Genomic DNA, 22,466 nt, shown 5'->3' on the forward strand with positions numbered 1-22,466 from the left:
CTGCAGGGGTCCGTCGCTATAACCTTTAGCAACGGACTGTCCATCGTTGTACACCTCTTTCAGCAACTTCAAGTCAATCATTGTTTAAAGGTTGTGGTGTAATGTAAATGGTTATCCAAATATAGCCATCTTCTATTCTCGATTTTTCGCTAGCCAAAAATAAAAGACGAGAATGACTCTCTAGACTGCGCACGAGATATAGAAAAACTGTTGAAGAGTGAAATAATATAGAAAGCGATTTTATGCAAATGACTCTCCAAATGATGATTTAGAGAGTGAGATTTAAAGAGGCTCTTGGAGATGCTCTTACATCTAGAACGGATGAAACATTTAGAACATACACTTGAAACATATACGTATAGCCATTACAACATATGCAATATCCTTATCTACTTTTGCAATATCAATATACAACATTGGCTATGGCAGCGGCAGTGGGTCCTGCACTGGCCGCCGCCCGGCTCACCTCTCCACTAGAGCCCCCGCCAGGCCATCGCCACACGCTGCCTGCCGCCCCGCCGCCCACTGCCGCTCTCTTTATGCGGTCTGTGGACAAGCTCCTTGTTAGAAATTTAGGCATTTTCATTATCAGTTTAATCTAGAATTTTCATTATCAGTTTAATCTAGAAATATAACATCAGCAGATTTGTGACAGCATATATGCGCATGTGTATATTTCTTATGAACGCTACAGCATGCATAGATGACATACTTATTGCTACAGCAAGAATATAAAATACAGTAATCATAGAGATTAGACTATACCTAGTGGAGGGTCCCATGCCGAGGGCGTCGGAGGCTCCATTCGCACTAGTCGACATAGTGCGTTGCTTAAAGTCGCGGACCACAGTCAATGCAGGAAGATGTTCATAGTGCAGTCCCACGAACGGATCACCAGGAAGAAGAAGAAGAAGACACCTCAACGTTCTAGAGAGAGGACTTATCCAAGACCGATCTCCAGGAAGAAGATGTACGAGCAGTCGTTGATCGCTCCCCAAAAACCTAATTGTCGCTCACCCCGTGCAGGATTCTCAGGTGGACGAGGGTTTCGGAGGCACCTGCTCTCCTGCTCCTCCATGCGCGTAGAGGTATGGGACGGGGAAATTAGAAAGCTGTTGAACTGTGTTTCTCTTGGGAGTGGTTACAGAAGAATATCTCTTGTCTGGACTGACGGAAGACAGGATATATGGCTACTGACAGGAAGAGAAGACGAAGGCAGCGTAGAATCCCCGCACCCACGCCCACGCCCACGGCCTGGCCTGGCTCGGCCGGCGGCGGCGGCGCGTGCGTGCGCGTGTGGCACGCCTTTATCCTTTTTTAGCTTCTCAATTTAGATGAATAATTTCCAACCATATAAGCTGAGTCAGCGTTCAGTCAAAATCCCATATGGTATTAAACCATGCAACACTTAATGTTACGTACCATAGAGTTTTATTTGATTCATTAAATATTATATGGGCCAAGCCCATATTATATCCAACAATCCCCACCAAACTGTAGGGTTTATAACAAAGTAGTCTTAAAACCACATTTCTTTTATATACCAGTGTTTCAATGAAGACTGTTAAGTTGAACATCCATCTAGAATAATAGTTTCACTCAATCACAACTAAACAATGGACTAAGCATTGAATTGATAGTTTTGTGTGAAGTGAATGTCACTAAAGTCCTTAGCTGATACTGGGCAGCAAAAGACATCCCCTCTATTTGAAGCATATAAGTCATACTTCAGTGCCTTTCATAAGTATTTAGAGATCACCCAAATCTCATAAACTGTGACCAGCAGTCTGACTCATATAGGTGTGTTCCTCAAAAGATGTTCTGTAGGACAACATCTTTGCTTTGACAAGCCACTTGGAACACATTAAGGCAAAAGCCAGCCTGCCTTACAGAAAGGAAAGATATGCATCAGAAATGAGTCTTACTAAGGATCTTTCCTCACAATTTACTACTAGCTTGTTTCACCGTCCTACTTCACGGGATCTCCGATCACATAGAACAGGTTACCACTATAGTAAATTTCAAGTGGGTCTCAAACACATCTCTCTCGATGCACTTTCTATCACATTGCGTGACAAACCCTTAGTGAACTGATCTGCCAGATTGTTAGACGTGGGAACATAGTCCAACGCTATTACTCCGGAGTTTTTCAATTTTCTGATAGATTTTAGTCGCCTTTTAACATGCCTTATGGACTTCATGTTATCCTTAGAACTATTAACCTTCGTAATCATAGTCTGGTTATCACAGTTCATAGAAATAGCTAGTATAGATTTTTCAACAACCGATAAATCCATAAGGAGATCACGAAGCCACTCAGCCTTAGATCCAGCAGTGTCTAATGCTGTGAGTTCTGCTTTCATTGTAGACTTCGTTAAGATAGTCTACTTGCAAGACTTCTAGGAAACAACACCACCTCTAAGCGAAAACACATATCCACTTTTGGCATAAAGCTCATCAGCATCAGAAATCCAGTTGGCATCACAATAGCCTTCCAGCACTTTCGGATATCTAGTATAACAAATACCATAGCTCATGGTCCCTTTTAGATAGCGCATCACTCTCTCAAGAGCACGCCAATGATCATCTTCCGGATTTGACACAAACTGGCTCAGCTTGCACACAGCAAACGAGATGTCAGGCCTTGTTGCACTAGCAAGATATATGAGCGAACCAATGATCTGGGAATATCTCAACTGATCTCTTGCTATTCTTCGATTTTTCCTCAATAGCACACTAGGGTCATAAGGTGTAGGAGCAGGTGCACAATCACTGAACCCAAAGTGACTCAGCACCTTTTCCACATAATGGGTTTGTAACAAAGTTACCCCACCATTACCTTCTCTTAGAAGCTTGATATTAAGAATACCATCAGCATCTCCCAAATCTTTCATCTCAAAATTTTTAGATAGAAATTCTTTCACCTCCTCGATCACTTTGAGGCTAGATCCAAAGATCAATATGTCATCAACATATAAGCACAAAATGACTCCATCACCCCCACCATACCGATAGTACACATATTTGTCAGCTTCATTCACAACAAAGCCAGCAGATGTTAAAGTTCTGTCGAACTTCTCATGCCATTGCTTAGGAGCTTATTTTAGGCCATATAATGACTTTAATAATTTACACACCTTGCCTTCTTGACCATTTGCAACAAACCCATCAGGCTGATCCATATAGATCTCCTCCTTCAACTCTCCGTTTAGGAAAGCTATCTTAACGTCTATTTGATGAACTATAAGACCATAAGAGGCTGCCAGGGAAAGCAAAACTCGAATTGTAGTCAATCGGGCAACCGGTGAATAAGTATTAAAGAAATCCTCACCCTCCTTTTGAGTATAACCCTTAGCCACAAGCCTTGCCTTCTATCTCTCAATAGTACCATCAGGCCTAAGCTTCTTCTTGAACACCCATTTGCATCCTATAGGCTTGCACCCATAGGGACGATCAACAATTTTCCAAGTTCCATTGGACATAACAGAATCCATCTCACTTCGTACTGTTTTCTTCCATAAGTCAACATCAGGAGAGCAATATGCCACTTCAATGGTTGTTGGTGTGTCATCCACAAGATACACAATATAGTCATCACCAAAAGACTTTGCAGTCATCTGTCTCTTGCTTTTCCTGGTGACTATAGTGTCATCCTCCTCTATATTTTGCACATAGGGTTCCTCAATTTGTTCTATCGAAGTAAAATTTTCATGCACATGGGGAATTATAAATTCATGACTAGTTGTGCTAGGTGCATTTTTCATGGGAAACTCATTCTCAAAAAATGTAGCATCTCCAGATTCTATGATTGTATCAACAGCCATCTTAGAAATACTAGAGTTTATAATTAAAAATCTATAACCCACGCTGTGAATAGCATAACCAAGAAAGACACCATCAACAGTCTTTGGTCCAAGCTTTTGCTTTTTGTTTATTGGCACATTCACCTTTGCCAAACAACCCCAAGTTCGCAGGTAAGAGAGATTTAATCTCATCTTCTCCTATTCCTCAAATGGTGTGATTTCTTTGTTCTTTGTGGGCACTCTATTCAGGACATGACACGCTGTCAATATAGCCTCACCCCACCATTCCTTAGATAGTCCCGTAGTCTCCAATATGGCATTAACCAAATCAGTTAGAGTACTGTTCTTTCTCTCTGCAATCCCATTGGACTGTGGTGAGTATGGTGGCGTCCTCTCATGAATAATTCCAGGCACCACGCAAAACTCAGAAAATTCATTTGAGAAATATTCTCCCACGCGATCGAACCGCAAACGCTTGATTTTCTTCTCATCTTGATTTTCTACCTCAGCTTTATAGACCTTAAAATAATGCAACGCTTCATCTTTTGTATTCAGCAAATACACGTAGCAAAATCTAGTACAATCATCTATAAAAGTCATGAAGTATCGTCTACCGCCTTTAGTCAATTCGCCATTCATTTCACATAAATCAGAATGAACAAGTTCTAATGGTGCCAAGTTCCTCGCCTCAGCAGCCTTGTGAGGTTTGAGCAGTTGCTTTGATTGCACACACACCTGGCACTTAGAATCTTTGACTAAGTTAAATTTCGAGATTAAATTTAGATTTGCAAGCCGCGTGAGACAGCCAAAATTAATGTGACAAAGTCGTGAATGCCATATATTCGACTCATCCAAAACAATAACATTGTTCACTACTTTATTACACACATCATCAAGTAAAGATAGGCGGAACAAGCCTCCGCAATCATAACATTTTCCAACAAATGTTACATGTCTCGACACCACATATTTATTGGACTCAAGCATAATTTTAAAGCCATCGCGACACATCTGAGAAGCGCTAACAAGATTCTTCTTGATAGAGGGGACATGCTGCACGTTCTTTAATAGCATCGTCTTTCCCGAAGTAAACTTTAGAACGACTGTACCAGCACCAAGAACACGCGCATGCGAACCGTTTTCCATCAGCAAGGCTCCACTTCTGCCGGCCTGATAGGAAATAAACAAAGAAACATCAGCACACAAATGAATATTAGCACCACTGTCCATCCACCACTCAGGTGAAAGACAAATTGAAAGAACAAAGGGTAAAAAATTACCATACCTAGATGTTCCTCCTCTAGTCTCGCTAATAACCACATTTGCTGATTTCTTTTCTTGCTTGTATTTACGGTCTGGGCATGCACTTGCCCAATGCTCATCACTCCCGCAAACAAAGCATCCTCCACCTTTCTTGTTGTTTTTCTTCTTAAACTATGCAGTCTGCTTAGGCTTTGCATTGTTGTTCTCTTACATGTTCTTTTTCTTTTTATTACGAGATACAAATGAGTTTTTCTTCTGTACCATATTGGCAGCGGAAGACTCAACTCCTTTTCCACGGTTGTCTTTTGCTCTCGCCCTCTCCTCAACATCAAGAGATCAAATAAGCTCAGCCACGCTAAACTCTTGTCTCTTGTGTTTTAGAGAAGTAGCAAAATCCCTCCAAGAAGCTGGCAGCTTAGCGATGATATCGCTAGCCACAAACTTGTCAAGCAACAGATATGAGAAATGTTCTAGTTCCTTCGCTAGCGCCTGTATCTCATAAGCATGTTCGACCACAGAACGGTTTTCAACCATTTTATAGTCGTACAGCTGCTCCATAAGGTACAGCTCACTGCCAGCATCAGAAACCCTAAACTTTGTCTCAAGAGCATCCCATAATTCTTTACCTGATATACAAAATATGTAGTTTTTCTCATACATGGAATGGAGTGCACTAATCACGGCGCCTCGAAACAGGTTATCGACAGCCAAAAACTTTCGCTCCTCCTCAGGAGTAAACTGTTCAGGCTTTCCCTGTGCGGCGTGATAGCAGTTCATCACAGTCAACCACAATACCATCTTTGCACGCCATATCATAAAATTCTTGCCATCAAAATTATTCGGCTTCAATGCGGCAGCAAAACCACTGACAGAAAATTGCCTAACATTAGGTTTTTGGATTGTTAGGAATTTAGGCATTTTCATTATCAGTTTAATCTAGAATTTTCATTATCAGTTTAATCTAGAAATATAACATCAGCAAGTTTGTGACAGCATATATGCGCATGTGTATATTTCTTATGAACGCTACAACATGCATAGATGACATACTTATTACTACAGCAAGAATACAAAATACAGTAATCATAGAGATTAGACTATATCCAGTGGAGGGTCCCATGCCGATGGCATCGGAGGCTCCATTCGCACTAGTCGACATAGTGCGTTGCTCGAAATCACGGACCACAATCGATGCAAGAAGATGTTCGTAGTGCAGTCCCACGAACGGATCACCAGGAAGAAGAAGAAGAAGACACCTCAACGTTCCAGAGAGAGGACTTATCCAAGACCGATCTATAGGAAGAAGATGTACGAGCAGTCGCTGATCGCTCCCCAAAAACCTAATCGCCGCTCACCCCGTGCAGGATTCTCAGGCGAACGAGGGTTTCGAAAGCACCTGCTCTCCCGCTCCTCCGTGCGCATAGAGGTACGGGACGGAGAAATCAGAAAGCTGTTGAACTGTGCTTGTTTCGGAAGCACCTGCTCTCCCGCTCCTCTGTGGAAATCAGAAAGCTACTGAACTGTGTTTCTCTCAGGAGTGGTTACGGAAGAATATCTCTTGTCTGAACTGACGGAAGACAGGATATATGGCTGCTGACGAAAAGAGAAGACGAAGGCAGCGTAGAATCCCATAAGACGGGAAGCGGAAGGGACGGTAACTGATGCAATCAGTTGCCTCCACCATCAAAGAGCGAAACTCCTGTGATAATATGGATTTAAGTGGGCAAAAGACTGCCCACGCTCGCCCGCTCGCCGCCTGCCTCGCCCTCGGCCCGGCCCGGGCGGCGGCGGCGCACGCGCGTGTGGCACGCCTTTATCCTTTTTCCAGCTTCTCAATTTAGATGAATAATTTTCAACCATATAAGCTAAGTCAGCGTTCAGTCAAAATCCTATATGGTATTAAACCATGCAACACTTAATGTTACGTACCATAGAGTTTTATTTGATTCATTAAATATTATGGGACCGTTCGCTGGTCTGGAAGTTCCAGACCAGTCGGCTGGTCCCCCTCATATTTTACTGTTCATCAAACCAGCCGAACAGTATTTCTCTCTCACACAACCAGCCAGTTTCAGCTAAATTTCAGACCAGCGAACGGAGCCTATATGGGCCAAGCCCATATTATATCCAACACTCCTCCCGTGTACCTGGTTCATTCGTTCAGGTTTATATTATTGTAATTTCTTAGCGTAACATTTTGTGAAACAAAAATTCTCAATGCAACACCTCAATCTCGCGCTTGTGGTAATTTATTTATCCCTGTGATTCGTAATTTATCCCCGTGACACGTCATCTCGTGCTTCTTGAGATGCATTACGGAAGTTTGTATATTTTTTCAGGTGCGTCGGCTTGATTTGGGATTTCTAATTATTTGCCATCGATATTGCTGGTCAACTCTTCAATTGCCAATTTTATCGTGCCAAATACAGAATTGTTCCGAAAAATAGTAACTTAACTATAATTTTGTTATTTTCGCTGACATGATCAGCGAAACTTGACGCCTCCATCTTACTTTGTCCGTCCAGCCCGAACAACACAGGCAGCTTCCCGTTACCCCAGGCGCTGCTAGTGGGGCCAGCTGTCAGTACCTTCTTCCCTCCTCGACTCCACCTTCTATCTATGGAGCGGCACGGGACGGGGCGGAGCCGCGAGCTCAGCACCCACGCTGGAGCGCGCATCGGCTGGAGGTCTAGAAACGCGCAGAGCAGGGCGGTGATGCCGACGGGAAGGCCTCGAAGATGGCTCTGACCCGGACATTCGCGCGCGGACTCGCTGACGAGACTGAGGAAGATGGAGGCGTACTCGCCATTGAGCTCGTGTGAGTCGCCACTCAAGTAGCAGACGAGCCTCCACAGGTGACCCCTGGCGGAGACGACCTCGGAGCTGATGAACTGCTCGGGTGGCGCTCGTATAGTAGTACTTGCCGTCGTTGCGGCCACTGCTGCCCGCGCGGCTGCCGGTGCGGCGGAGCTCGCCAGGCCACGCTCATGCCGCACCAGGTGCGCACATGCCACCGTCCTGCCCCGCTGCCTGCCTTATGAGGACGCCGAGCTCTCCCTCCCTCGCGCCCTGCTCCACTCGACTCTCTCCTTCGCTTCTCGCTCTCTCTGCCAAAAGCGCTGCCGCCCGCCATTGCCGGTCGACGAGCTCGTCGACGCCACAGCCGTCCCCGCAGCCACGACCCATCCCGAGCCGAGCCGAGCACTCCACAGGGACCGCCGCGCCTCCCTCCTTCCCTTGCGCACGCTGGCTGAGCCTGCCAAAGCTGAAGCACCAGAATCCGCCGCCATCGTCGCCGAGCTCGCGAACGACGGCCGCCGCGAGGTAAAAGCCGGTGAGCTCCCTGCTCCGCATTCCCCTTTCCCAACCCAGCCCTCAGTTACCTCCACCGTGCTCCAACTCCTGCGGCGCTCCTCTCTTCCAGACGCCCCGCCGCCTCGGGCGCCGCTGCTACGTCGTTGCCGCGCGCCTCTACTCGTCTGCTCCAGCGCGTGATAGGCGAGCCTCGAGCCACTTTTCGCCGAGCCACGGCCAGCCCAGGGGCCGAGTAGGCTCATCGAGTCCTCCCGGCCCGCCCTTGCCGCCAGTGTGGTCTTCCCTGCGGGGAATCAAGCCGCGGCCATGCCGATGCGCGCAGAGCTCGCCAGCCACGAGCAGCACCGGTGCCCCTGCTCTGCTCTCGTTGGGAAGGAAGGGAGGAAGAAGGTAGTGACAGCCAGACCCCACTAGCAGTGATCAGCAGAGAAGGGAGCTGACGGGCAGTTGCTAGCACCATTGGTCTAGGCAGACGGAGGCAGCTGGAGACGTAAGAGCATCTCCAACAGTACCTTAAAAATTCTTTTTAAAACTACTTAGTTTCTCAAGTCCCAAAAAAATATTAGAAGCATTAAAGATGTGTTTCTCCAACCGTTTCTAAAACCACTCCTAAAAAATAAAAATTTGTTTTTTTCACAGGAGATTGCGATCATCTAGGTCGCGGGGAGAACTCCACGAACGCCGGCCGCTAGCAATCCCCAGCACAAACGCAACGAAATGCACCAGCTAGCTAGCAGTAAACGGAGAGTAGCAATAGAGCTCTCAGTCGAGAGCTCTAGCTAGTACCAATCGCCCATCCAGCCTCACAATCGAGCTCCCGACCACCAGCACGCCTCGCGCTCGAGCTTCCCTCCCAGCACCGTGCCACCTCCTTCAATGGCTTCTCGGGCGCGCCTGCCGGGCTCGATTGCCGTCCTCATCCTCTCCATCTTCCAAGGTACGTACGTGGCGGCTCCGATTCATTTCCTCGCCTTTGGATTGATTGCTTGCATTCGTGGGGGGATGGATGGGCAAGCCGCAAGTATGACTGACTGAACCCGCGTCGGTTGTTTCCGGTGTGGTGCCCACGTCCGTCCGTCCGTCGCGCAGGGTCGGTGTGCGGCATCACGTTCACCTTCACCAACCGCTGCGACGACACGGTGTGGGCGGGCCTGCTGTCGGGCTCAGGGACGCCGCCGCTTGAGACGACGGGGTTCGCGCTGTCTCCAGGGCAGTCGCGCTTGCTGTACGCGCCGCAGGGGTGGTCAGGCCGCTTCTGGGGCTGGTCCGGCTGCGCCTTCGACAGCTCCGACAAGGGCTCCTGCGCCACGGGCGACTGCGGGTCCGGCGAGGTCGAGTGCCGTGGCGCGGGGGCGTCCCCGCCCGCCACGCGAAGATGGACACCGCGTGGGAGAACTGGATACGCGCGATGGAGGAGCCGCGCAAAGTTACGCGCAACGGGTGGGATTTAGCAAGTGAGTAAATTTTAGAAGGAAGGATTAGAAGTTATCGGAGAGGGTTTTTTTCTCATCTTTCTAAAAAAACAAGGATTATGAGAAGATTTAGAAAGATGCTCTAAGTTCCACGCTGCCGCACTGAAGTGTCGCCATGTCAGCGAAAACAAAAAAAACGTAGGTAAGTTACTGTTTTCTAGGATAATTTTATATTTAGCAGTGACAATCGGAGTGTTGGAAAAAAAAATAGAAATCCGTCTCTTTCCACGTCACACGTCAGATTGATGTCGATCGAGGCGGAAAACAAATCCGTCTCTTCCCACCAAGGCACCAAGCCACCAACCGCCGCCATCCAGTGATGGCCGCCGCGCCCGACGAGCGAAATCAGGTGAGGCCGCCGAGGCCTGTGACGTCGCCGGCGAGCGTAGCGGCGGACTTCGCCATGGGCGGCGCGGCCGCCATGGTGGCCAAGACGGGGGCCGCGCCGGTCGAGCGCGTCAAGCTGCTGCTCCAGAACCAGGCCGAGATGCTGCGCCGGGGCACCCTCACGCGCCCCTACAAGGGCATCGCCGACGCCTTCACCCGCGTCCTCCGCGAGGAGGGCCCCGCCGCTCTGTGGCGCGGCAACCAGGCCAACGTCATCCGCTACTTCCCCACCCAGGTCCGTCTCCGTTTTTTTTTTCTCCTTTTCCTTAGTATACGATTGCTTGATGCGCCTCCATTGCATATGTGCATTGCCTTCTCTTACTGTCAAGCTGCTTATGAATTTGACACCGACTCTATCGAATGCCCTACTCACAAAATTAATTAGCAATCAATGCTATGCATGGATTATCCGATCCTGAGTGCAGAAATTACAGAGCCAGAAATCCAGAATTCTTTTTTTTAATTCTTCGGGGACTCACAGTTCCTGAACCCACATGTTTGTTACGGCCTCCAGTGTTCACAATTCCTTTCCATCACAGAAAAGAGGAAAACAAACAATTCTAAATGTGTTGTCTCGCCAGTATCCTCCATCCTTTCGTCGCAAAGAAAGCTGTGTGCATTTTGCTAAAACAGTTTTGGAAAGAGAAATGGCTTGGTAATATGACCACTTATGTGAACAAGGAGTGCTTCCTCTATATATACAATTCAGTGATTCACATCTGCACTGCACTTTGAGGTAGTGAATCTTCATAAATGAAAATACACTAGGCCTGTTTAAGGAGAGTGTGGGGTGCGTGTTTGTAAGGGCTCTTTCCCTTTATTTTCTTTCTCAATTCTTAATATAATGATACACAGCTCTTGTGCGTGTTCAGAAAAAAAGTAGGTCAAATTTTAAGTCATACTTAGTTTTAGTGATGACATAAAAAAACAACCAGAGTCAGCATTTGCATCTGTATGTTTTTATGCATTTTACTACAAAGGCTTATAATTTCTGTGAAAAGAGCAATCCTCCAACCTTATGCAGGTCACGCGGTTGAACTATATGGCAGCTATCTTTACAGCCAATTATTCGAGCTATGTTATCGAACAGTTAAATGAGCATGTGCTGCTGTTTCCTGTAGTTTGTCTAACTGTGCTTAATGTTACATTATCTATGTGTGTCGCACCGCACCCTGGAGGCGGTGGTGATAAGGTTCTTTGTGTCCTATGGGTGGCCATTCATATTTATGCTTTGTCAATAATTTTGAACTTGTCACTTATATGTGTTTTGCACGTAGAGTTGAGTGTGAGGTAGCGCAAGCTAAACTCTGTATTGTGTGAACTGAGGCTTCTTCTTTGAAGATGCTGAGGCCGGAAAATGAATCAGTTTTTTCCCTTCATGACGAAAAATCAACCTAAATGAAACTTCCATTGTGCAGGCTTTTAACTTTGCATTTAGGGGCTACTTCAAAAGCTTCTTTGGCTATGACAGGGAGAAAGACAGAAAGTGGAAGTGGTTAGCAGGAAATGTAGCCTCTGGCAGTGCTGCAGGAGCTACAACATCATTGCTGCTATACCATCTAGATTATGCAAGAACAAGGCTAGCTACTGATGCAATTGAATCACGGGGAACCAAACGCCAGTTCAGGGGGTTGCTGGATGTTTACAAGAAGACACTTACAACCGATGGCATGTCTGGACTATATCGAGGTTTCAGTGTGTCTATTATGGGAATCACCTTGTACCGGGGTCTATATTTTGGTATCTATGATAGCATGAAGCCTCTAGTTCTAGTAGGCCCATTGGAGGTACTGACAGTCTCGTGAAGTAGCATGACTATCACAGGAGTTTCCTGCTAAGTTCTATATGGCACCCTTAACTTTTGTTTTTGTTGCTATTCAGGGGAATTTCTTTGCCAGTTTTGCCTTGGGCTGGGCAATAACTACATTCTCTGGGGCCTGTGCCTATCCATTCGACACGGTCCATCGTAGAATGATGTTGACCTCAGGACAACCATTTAAATACAAGAACGGTTTCCATGCAGTAAAACTGATAGTTTCAACCGAAGGGTTCTTCACATTATTCAGAGGTGTTGGTGCAAATATTCTCTCAGGGATGGCAGGAGCTGGAGTTCTTTCTGGGTACGATCAACTCCAACAGTTGGTGAGCCGGCATGGTCACAATTTTGAGCGCAAAATGAAAGGGGCAATGAAATGATGTGCATATGGTTATGAATGTATTCAGATCCTTGGTCGAAGTCCAGATCATTCAAATGGGATGCACAAGCAAGAATCCCTGAGCCTGATGAAGTTCACAAAAATTATTGGGGAAAGAAAAAGGAAAAATTTTCCTAGAGATTTTTCTCACAAGGAAGGAGATGGAGTCATTGCAACAAAAGATAACTCTTGTAAACAGAGAGTGCTGAAACTATATTTAATGTGTAGATCTAATCCTTCAAGTATGAATACATGTACATGTTGGTGTTTCTTCGATCATTTGGGGCAATAGTATCCTATCAATGTGAAATGTAAATCCAAATCCTTCAGTAGGTCATGACCAAACTGTTTTTCTAAGGAAAAAGAGATGGATCTCTTGACTCTTGAGGAAGGTTCTTCAGTTCCAGATTTGGATTTCCGCTAACATCATATGAGCATGTCATGTGCAAATGCACATGACATTTTTGGAGGGGCATCCGACCTTTTTCGAAGAGACAGGATTCAAGTGGATTTCGCATCCATTAATCTGTCAGTCACTCAAAAGAGGAGTAAAGGAGCCTTTAATCCCCATCTGTCTCCAATTCTGATCATCGCCGCTCGCTGGAGAGCCGAGTAATTGCCACCGCGCTGGCAGCACTGAACAACTGAAAGGAGGGGAGGCTGATGAGCCGTGTGAGCTCACTGTCAAATCTGGTGATGGACTTCTCCATGGGAGGTGCGGTGACCATGGTGGCCAAGATGGGGGCCGTGCCAGCAGAATGTGTCAAGCTGCTGCTCCTGAAGACCAGAAGTAGGATGAGATATTGTGTCTGGTGGCCCTCACGTACTCATACAATGGCATCACGACACATTCACCCACATCCTCCGCAAGGAGGGTGCACCTTCAACCAGGCCAGCGTCATCCACTACTTCCCACCTAGGTACGGTCTCCTTTTCTTTTCCCTGTGTAGAGTCATTGCTTGGTTCGCCTTGATGCATTGTCTTCTCTTCCTGCCAACCTCCTTATGAATTTGATGCCAAGTGTTAATCGAATGCTCTGCTCATAAAATTAACTAGCAATCGATACTATGCATAGATATTGCAGCACCAGAGGAGAACTTCTACTTCCTGCACCCACATGCTTGTTATGGCCCGATTTCTCACAATTCCATTATATCACAGAAAAGAAAAACAATGTCACAACTCTTGAAGTATTGTCTGGCTGGTTCCTCCATCCTCTCATTCCCATGAATGTTATGTGCATCCTAAAAGCAAAATTCTTAAAACTAATACTTGGAATTTGGAAATCGCAATAGCTTGGGATGGTACTCGCGCGTTTATGGTGTGGTCCTCTTTATATAGTTATATATACACTTCACATCTGCATTGCACTACAATATAGTGAATCTTCATAGATCAAACTAAACTATGCCAAGTTTTTAAGGCATACTTATTTTTATTGATGACATAAGAAAGACCAGACTTTGGTCCATCTGTTTTTATGCACCTTACTTGAATTGAAAGGCATAAAATTTCTGTGAAAAGAGCAATCCTCCAACTTATGCAGGCTATGCAGTTGAACTATATGGCAGCTATCTTTACAGACAATTGTTCTAGCTGTGTTATCGGACACAATTAAATATGCTGGAGCATGTCGGCGCACTGCCTCTCTAGCTCATCTTTGAGCAGCTGGGGGTAGCGGTAGGGCCGTACCGCAATCGGGGCCGTGCCTGGTAGGAGATGAATCCGATGATCACAGGCACGAACTGGAGGCAGTGACGACGGCGTGTCGAAGATATCGCCGAACTCAGCCAGGAGCAGTTGAAGGAGGTCCAGGCGCTCGGCGGCGTGGAGAGCAGGGGCCCTAGGAGGGGCAAGACGAAGAGGTCGATGTGGAACTCCTCGGTGCCAATGGTGACGGGGACGACGGCGCAGACCCCGGCGGACCGGACGCGTTCCCCGTTGGCAACGCCCACGGTGAGGCCGGGGCGCGGCGCGGGCTGGAGGCCGAGGCGACGTGCAGTATCCACGGCAATGAAGGAGTGAGTGGATCCCGAGTCCACCAGAGCCCGGACGGATGCGCCTTCGACAAAGGTGGTCAGGTGCATGGTGTCCGCCGTCTTGATGCCGGTGAGGGCGTGGAGGGAGATCTCGACGTCGTCGGTAGTTCAAGACTCCTCCACCGTAGCGTCCTCGACTGGGGTGTCATCATCGAGCTCCATCAGGTACAAGCCCTTCTTCATGCAGTTGTGGTCCGTCGTGAAATTTTTGGGGCAGTTGAAGCAGAGGCCCTCCTCTCTGCGTTGGGCCATCTCTTGCTGCGTCAGCCGCTTGAAGCGCGGGCCTGCTGGCGGTGGGCCTTTGGTTGGAGCCGGCGGCGTCAGCGACGCAGTTTTGACCGTGGGAGGAGGCGTGGCCGAATTGGCGGGTTGGTGCGGGTGGGGACGCGGCTCGTAGAGGAGTCCTCGTCCTCGTCCAACTCCAGGCGCCGTTCGAAAGCCCGCGCGAGGGACATGGCGTCGTCGAGCGTGGTCGGATGTTGGAGCTCGGCGTCAGTCTGTAGCGGATTGCGGAGCCCGCTGGTGAAGATGTCGATTTGGTCCTGCTCCTGGAGCGGCCTGCAGCGAGCGAGCATGGGCAAGAACTGCGCCTTGTACTCTTCGACCGTCCCGGTGCGGCGTAACTTCATGAGAGCACCGAGCGGATTGCTGCGTGCCGGCGACCCGAACGCCCGCTGCACCTTGTCGACGAAGTCCGCCCACGTCGGAGCGCCGTGGTTCTACTCGAGGCGGTAATACCAGTCCTGGGCAGCGCCTTCCATGTAGAAGGAGGCGAGCCACACCCGCTCGTCATCCGCCGTGCGATCGGCGCGGAAGAGTTGTTCGGCCTTGTAGAGCAAGAGCACCGGATCGGTGCTGCCGTCGTAGCGCGGGAACCGGAGCTTGTGCTTGGCATGCTCGCGAGGAGGCGGAGGGGGAGGGGCGCCGTGGTCCGTGTCCCTGCCACTGTGGGAGCCGCCGGAGGAGTGGTGGTCCGATTGCAGCCGGTTGACGGCCACGTGAGACGGCTCTGGTCGCCCTTGATCGTCGTCACCTTGTTCTTGATGGAGGAGAGATCGGCAAGGATGGCGTCCAGAGTGGTCTTGAGATTGTCACCCATGACAGGCGAGAGGATCGAGAGGTCTCTGATAGCAGATGATAGAGCTAGTAATCTGGCTGATCTTTATTGACGAACTGGGAGTGATTACAATGGCTAAACCTAGAGATAGCAGCAGCGATAGAGCAGGTTCGCCCTCCCTGGGAGGCTCTGAACGTGATGACTCTATTTGCCGGCCAATTGTTATATCTCCCAATGGCCGGCTGGGCACTAACAAACTCACTAACAAACTGACTCACCAGATCCTAACTTATAGGAAAAGATAACTATGGCCTAAAATTAGCCACTAGAGGCTGGCGCCTTCTTCTTCTTCGTGCTGTATTGCTTCCCAATGAAAGCGTCTACAACAATGTGCTTCTGTTTCCTGCAGTTCTGTAACTCTACTCAATGTCAGCATTATCAAACATGGACCTAGAAACATGTATACACAGTCAACTCTTTGAGTGATGGATGAATATTTTTTTTGTGACAAAGATTCAAGATCTGAGTCATGAAGCATGACTACATGTTGATGCTAATGTTGGTGTGGTCATTGGGGCAACTGTATCCTATCAATGTGAAATTTAAATTATAGTTACGAGAAAAAGGTGGGATGTGAATAGTACACTTGGAATTTCTTTGTTGAATCGTATTCTTCCCTCTCTGCAGTGAATTAGATCCAATAAGTACTTGTATATTATCTTGACATTTGGTGGGAAGGCAGTTGGCCACTCATGACATAAGAGGTGTGTGTGCAGTTGAAAATTGTTAGCTGATTCCTTCATGAGTCATGGCGATCAGCATAAGAGAGCCTTAAATTCCTCTTTCATAGTCCTCAGTCAGCAGCATTGCTCCTCACCAGCTACCCCTAGGATTTAACTGCTTGACCCGAGTACATGGTTGCCACAACTTCATGCATATGTACAAACAAATTTGTGTTGATTGTTGTCTCACAGCGGTTTTGTTATACAGTCTGAAAAGTCTTCTTTGCAGAACAATCCTTTTCACTCAACACACCTCTTAGTGTTTGTTTCCTATGCATTTTGATAGTAATGGATCTTTTAATAGCATGTATCATATGTTCCTGCTTCATGTCATGTTCTTTGCAGAACAATCCCTGTCACTTTTATACCTCTTAACTGTTTCTTTCCTTATGCTTTTTATCGATAGTGGATATTACAGTAACATTTAAGGTTTCCCCTGCAGTGAGGAGTTAAATACATCTAAGCTTCCTTCCTACTTCTGGCCTGGATCACGACTAATGTACCTGAATGTTGCTTCTAGGTGGTACACAGGCACCGGGTAAATCAAACTTTATATGGTGAATTGGTGATTGTCTTGTTTTGACAATATATTTTCCCTTTAGACAAAAATTATTTACTATAGTGTGCCACCATTGTTTTTTGGCTAGCTCCACCACCGCTGGTGTCCTTAGTCGTGAGCTTTCATGTAATTTTAGAGATTATACAGATAACCTTGAGTGTTGCTTTTAGGTTGTAATCGTACCAATGGCAAGGAACTCCTGTCATTATTTCATTCTACAATCATTACTTGTATGCCTGTTACTTCATACTCTTGTTACTGTTGCTGTCCTGATGGTTCAGTACCAGTACTGTTAATTGTTTCATGGCAGATGACAGTGAAACAAAATTAAGATGCATTCAAAGAGTTTAGTGCTTGGGCCTTGGGAGGATATTTATTGTGCTCATCAGCCAGTATGCAAGTGAACCATCACATGCGCATGCATATTATTTGTGTATTGGTTCATTGTTAGATCAGGAACAGAAAGGAGGGGATTTTTTTTCTTTTGTTTTTTATTTATGGTGGTGGTGGTGCTGCTGCTGCTGCTGCTGCTTGAAGGTAATTGTGGCTGAGCCTTTTGGAACCTAAAATTGAAAGGTCCTCTTCAAGTTATGGTTTTTCTTGCATAGGAATAATATAGCATGTAGCTAGGCTTTTTAAACCCCTGCCACATTGTCATGCATCAGTATATACCTGTCGTTTCAGATGAGAAAATCGGCTTGAAGACTTGACTTAAACCCAGTTTTGTTGTCAGTCTTATCCTTTGCTATTTTGATCTCCTTTTACTATTATTATATTACCATTCTCTTTGTTGGTTGTGGCTCCTGTTGGGTTTGCCCTATTGATCCTTTGTTAAATATATATACTTGCAGCTTAATTTACTAAAAGTCTTAAACCTATGTTCCAGTGCTTTTAATATTTAAATCAAACTATAACTGATTACAGTGCATGTTCATTAGTGCGAAATGCTGGACAATTTACTATTGGATACTCCCACTTGCCCTGTTCGTTTGGCTGATAAGTCATGGCTGAAAGTATTGTTGGCTGATTTGTTATGAGAGAAAAATACTATTCGTTGGCTAAAAAAGTATGGCTTATAAGTCAAGCGAACAAGGCAACTGTTATGGAGGAGCGTTAATCAATATCGGAAAGGAGAAAGGAAATCTAAAGCATTGTGGAAACCATTAGTACTTGATAGCTAATGTAGTAGAAACCTCCATCCTATAAGTCGTTCCCCTGCAGATGTACATAGAACTAGCATTAAGAAGATCCAGGTGCTGATGCCTAATCTGCTGTGTGTGAGTTCCGTGGGGTGACAGATTGCAAACATAATAAGATTTCTGGTGGATAGATACAACAAGCCAGTCCCTGCTATTCTGGAGATCCCATCCATATGATCCAGAGCGCGAATCGGTGCTCTCTCAGCGTCTGATAGGTGCATTTGTGCAATCTGCTACTCTGATATACCAATTTTTGTTTTCTCAGATTTTTCATTTTTGCATTTGTGCTAATCTGAACTTGGCATGTTACGGGTGTAGGTGTGGCTCGCCTTCACTTCTCAGCTTCACAATAGATACATACAATAGTCACTTATTTAAGCCAAGCTAATCTACAATCAATTTCTCTTCAATTGATCTTTTTATTATTACACTTAACATTTAGTATAAGCCTTATGATTTATTTGAAATAAGGGCTCAAGGCCAATAAATAAATTCAACAAAGATATGAGCTCGAAATGACTGTACAACAAACTAAATGCAACACAAAGAAATATTTGTTATTGTTAGTAATACTTAATGCATCTTTTAGAATATATGTTTCTCTTTAAACTATTAGGTGTGTAATTGATGGGCTAGTATTTTTAGTTCTCGCATTTGTACGTATTTCCCGTCTATAGATATAGAAATTAGAAAACATTACAATTTTGTGTCTACTTTCTCCGTCCTACAATACAGTGCATTATGATTTCTAAAATTTATACTGAAATAAATGGTATTCCATGTGGCACATATGTTTAGATTTAATGTTCGAAATTTTGGGTGTGTTTTCTTGTTTTTTGGACTGATGCTTCTTTTTCAAAGTATGCTGAAGTCAGAGCTTTTTCCCATTATCTAAAAAAAAATTCGGATTAGCAAAATCTGTTAAAAAAACCACAATTTAAGAAGAAAACTCTTTAACTGGTTTTAATCCATGACACACACACACAATTTAAATATTTACTTAAGTTACTTAATTTTTTTTGAAATGTATTGTATTGAAAGACGAAGTAAGTACGAGCGTATGATTTTGGGCGTGGCTAGCGCCTGCACATTCGGGGTGGATGTGCGTCCGGATACCCACGCAGCCCATCCCCGTCCGCCTAGTAACACCCCATATGCGCACCCTGCCCTTATCGCAGTGCTGAAAGCTCAGTTTGGTTTTGATGAATTGATGAAACCCTAAGTGCTAACCTAGTTTATCAAGTGATCATGAGATAGGTAGCACATTTCAAGTGGTGAAACAAATAAAGATCATGACATGATGATGGTGATGCCATGGTGATGATCAAGTGCTTGGACTTGAAAAGAAGATAGAGAAAAACAAAAGGCTCAAGGCAAAGATATAAATGGTATGAGCTATTTTGTTTTGGTAATCAAGACACTTAGAGAGTGTAATCACATTTAGGTTCGATAGTCGTACTATTAAGAGGGGTGAAACTCGTATCGAAATGCGGTTATCAAAGTGCCACTAGATGCTCTAACTCATTGCATATGCATTTAGGATCTAGTGGAGTGTTAACACCCTTGAAAATGTTTTGTGAAAAATATGCAAACACATATGCACAAGGTGATACACTTGGTGGTTGACACATTTGAGCAAGGGTTAGGAACTTCACCGGCGGAGTGTCCGCCTGTAGAGTGCGGACAGTCCGACGGTGCCACCAGCGCCCTATACAGAAAAGACGGAGGTCACTGTAAGTGACGAACGCTGGTCTCGGAAGGACCGGCGCGTCCGGTCAGTAGAAGTAGCGAAGACACTGGTGTCGGTCTCTGACCGGACGATGGGTCACTTAGTGACTGGACGCTGGAGGGCTGCGTCCGGTCCCGCTGACGTGGTAGTGCACAGAGGAGACGCAGAGTGACCGGACGCTGGGTGAGTCCGGTCGAGCATGACCGGACGCGTTCGGTCGTGATTTCTCGTTTCTGGATGCTTACTGGAAAAGACCGGACGCTGAGGTCCAGCGTTCGGTCACTTCGCAGCAGCGCGTCCGGTCATCACTTGACCATTGAGATCGGGCGAACAGCATGTGAAGCCAATGACACGTGGCATGCATTGCACGACCGGACGCTAGGGTCCTGCATCCGGTCGATATGACCGGAGCATCCGGTCACCCCGTGTTGTGCCCAGTGAAGGGGTACAACGGCTCTATTTCGTGGGGGCTTCTATTTAAGCCCTATAGCCGGCTCAAGCTCACTCTCTTGGCCATTTGCATTGACATAGCAACCTTGTGAGCTTAGCCAAAGTCCTCCCACTCATCTCCATCATAGATTCAACATCTTTGTGAGATTGGGAGAGAATCTGAATGCATTGCTTGAGTGTTTGCATCTAGAGGCACTTGGTGTTCGTGTTTCGTTGTGGGATTCGCTTATTACTCTTGGTGGTTGCCGCCACCTAGACGGCTTGGAGCAGCGAGGATCGTTGAGCGGAGGTTGGTGATTGTCTCCGGCTCCGATCGTGGTGATTGTGAGGGATTCTTGACCTTTCCCCGGTGGAGAGCCAAAAGGTACTCTAGTGAATTGCTCGTGGCTTGTGTGATCCTCATCTTGTGTTGGTTGTGCGGCACACTATTGAAGGTTTGGCGTGTGATGCCAATTAGCGCGTGAATCTCTAAGTGAGTGAATCGCCACAACGAGGACTAGCTTGCCGGCAAACAAGTGAACCTCGGTAAAAAATCATCGTGTCATCATTTGATTCCGAGATGATTGGTCTTCATTGGTATTTATTCTTGTGATTGATTGGTTCACTCCTCGACTCGGCGGTATAACCATGTTACTCACTCTCTTTATATTACCACAAACTAGTTATCAAGCTCTTTAGTGTAGCTAGTTGTGAGAGCTTGTTAGTTTGATTAGTGTGACTTTTTAGTTAGTCTTTGAGAACATACTAACTTAGTGTAGTGACATAGCCATTGTGTGGAAAGTAACTATAGAAACTAGAATTGTGGTAGATGACTTGCTTTTTAGTAGACTAGCGCAACACTTGCTTCGTCTTATAATTGTCTAACCGGTTTGTTAAGTATGGTTGTAGAAATTTTTTATAGGCTATTCATCCCTCTCTAGCCATTAGGACCTTTCAAGTGCTCGCGACTCCTTCCTAGCGACATCGCTCCCCTCTCTACGCATAGGTGGGACCCGGGAGCTAGGATGAGGACAAGCACGCCCCCATCCGTAGGACCCTAGGTGCCCCATGACTCACTGAACATATCTCTAAAACATGAAACACTTGAATGCAAAATATGTCTGAAACAGATAAAACATTTGCAACATACACTTGAAACATATGTAATATTCAGATAAAACACTTACAACATGCAACATGAAAACACTTACTGTAACATAAGACTGAAACAACTAAAATCATTGGAACATAGTCTTGCAACATGTGTAAAACATATGCAACATCTAAATCAAAAACCGCTTGCAAACACGTCTAAAAACATTTTGAACAAACGTTTGTAACGTGCCTCTGAAACACTTGCAACGTATGCAACATCTGGATCTACTACTTTGCAACATGCACATGAAACACTTGAAACATACCTATGAAACATCTAAAATACTTGAAATATAAGCTTGCAACATGCGGCCTGGCAGCGGCCAGCTCCGCAAGTGCTTGGCCTGGGCCTGACCTGCGACGACCCCTCTCCTGGCCACCTGGCCTAGGCGTGGCGGAGGACGGAGCACAGCATGGCGCTACAGGGGATGGCAGTGGCGCACCGGAGTGGGCCGCTGTGCGGATGGAGGTGTTGCGGGGGATGGCAGCGGTGGCGGGTAAATTGGGGCGAACGGCCACGCCATGCAGCACGGAGTAGCGCGGGATGGGGGCGGATGCGGTGCCACCACGTTGGAGACGGCCATGGTGAGCGGCGACGCGCTGCTGGAGAAGGGAGCGGCGTTGTCTTTTTTTTTGAAGTTGACTAACGAGCGGCGTTGGATAAGATGGAGTGCGGACGCACGGCGTCCAGACGGACGACGCACGCGTCATATCATTATCGTATGAATTTTTTTTAAAAAAAGTGTTTTGCACCTTTTTTTTTAGGGGAAGTGCTTTGCACCTATGACCTATGTCACTCGCTCCTTCTGCCCCAAACGCCCAACCCTTTTAGTTGTTCAGAAAAGTTAGGCTTTATGGACGTTTTTTGGCCCATTGAATTCCTCTGGATGCCTAAAACCGTGTTCACCTAATCCATAGATAGACACAAACAATGTCCAATAGAAATTACTATTTTGTCTTATACTCCCTTCATCTAGAAAGCAATTCTAGCACAATGCCACGTTTTAATACCTTAAGTTTGACTAATTATATATAAAAAAGTATAAATATTTATGCTATCAAATAAATATTATTAGATTAAT

The 22,466-nt window shown here is 46.1% G+C and overlaps 2 protein-coding genes across 2 annotated transcripts; both read left to right on the forward strand.

Moving 5' to 3' along the window:
• Positions 1-9,257: 9,257 nt before the first annotated feature.
• On the forward strand, positions 9,258-9,832 carry LOC136468823 (thaumatin-like protein 1). The gene is made up of 2 exons (XM_066467246.1): positions 9,258-9,318; positions 9,471-9,832. The coding sequence occupies exons 1-2, from the start codon at positions 9,258-9,260 to the stop codon at positions 9,830-9,832; spliced, it is 423 nt and encodes a 140-aa protein (XP_066323343.1).
• Positions 9,833-10,081: 249 nt separating this feature from the next.
• LOC136476132 (ADP,ATP carrier protein ER-ANT1-like) lies at positions 10,082-12,819 on the forward strand. Its single transcript, XM_066473853.1, has 3 exons — positions 10,082-10,475; positions 11,659-12,027; positions 12,122-12,819. The coding sequence occupies exons 1-3, from the start codon at positions 10,173-10,175 to the stop codon at positions 12,434-12,436; spliced, it is 987 nt and encodes a 328-aa protein (XP_066329950.1). The 5' UTR covers positions 10,082-10,172; the 3' UTR covers positions 12,437-12,819.
• Positions 12,820-22,466: the final 9,647 nt, after the last annotated feature.

This window comes from Miscanthus floridulus, chromosome 8 (assembly GCF_019320115.1).
Source record: "Miscanthus floridulus cultivar M001 chromosome 8, ASM1932011v1, whole genome shotgun sequence".
NCBI lineage: Eukaryota > Viridiplantae > Streptophyta > Magnoliopsida > Poales > Poaceae > Miscanthus > Miscanthus floridulus.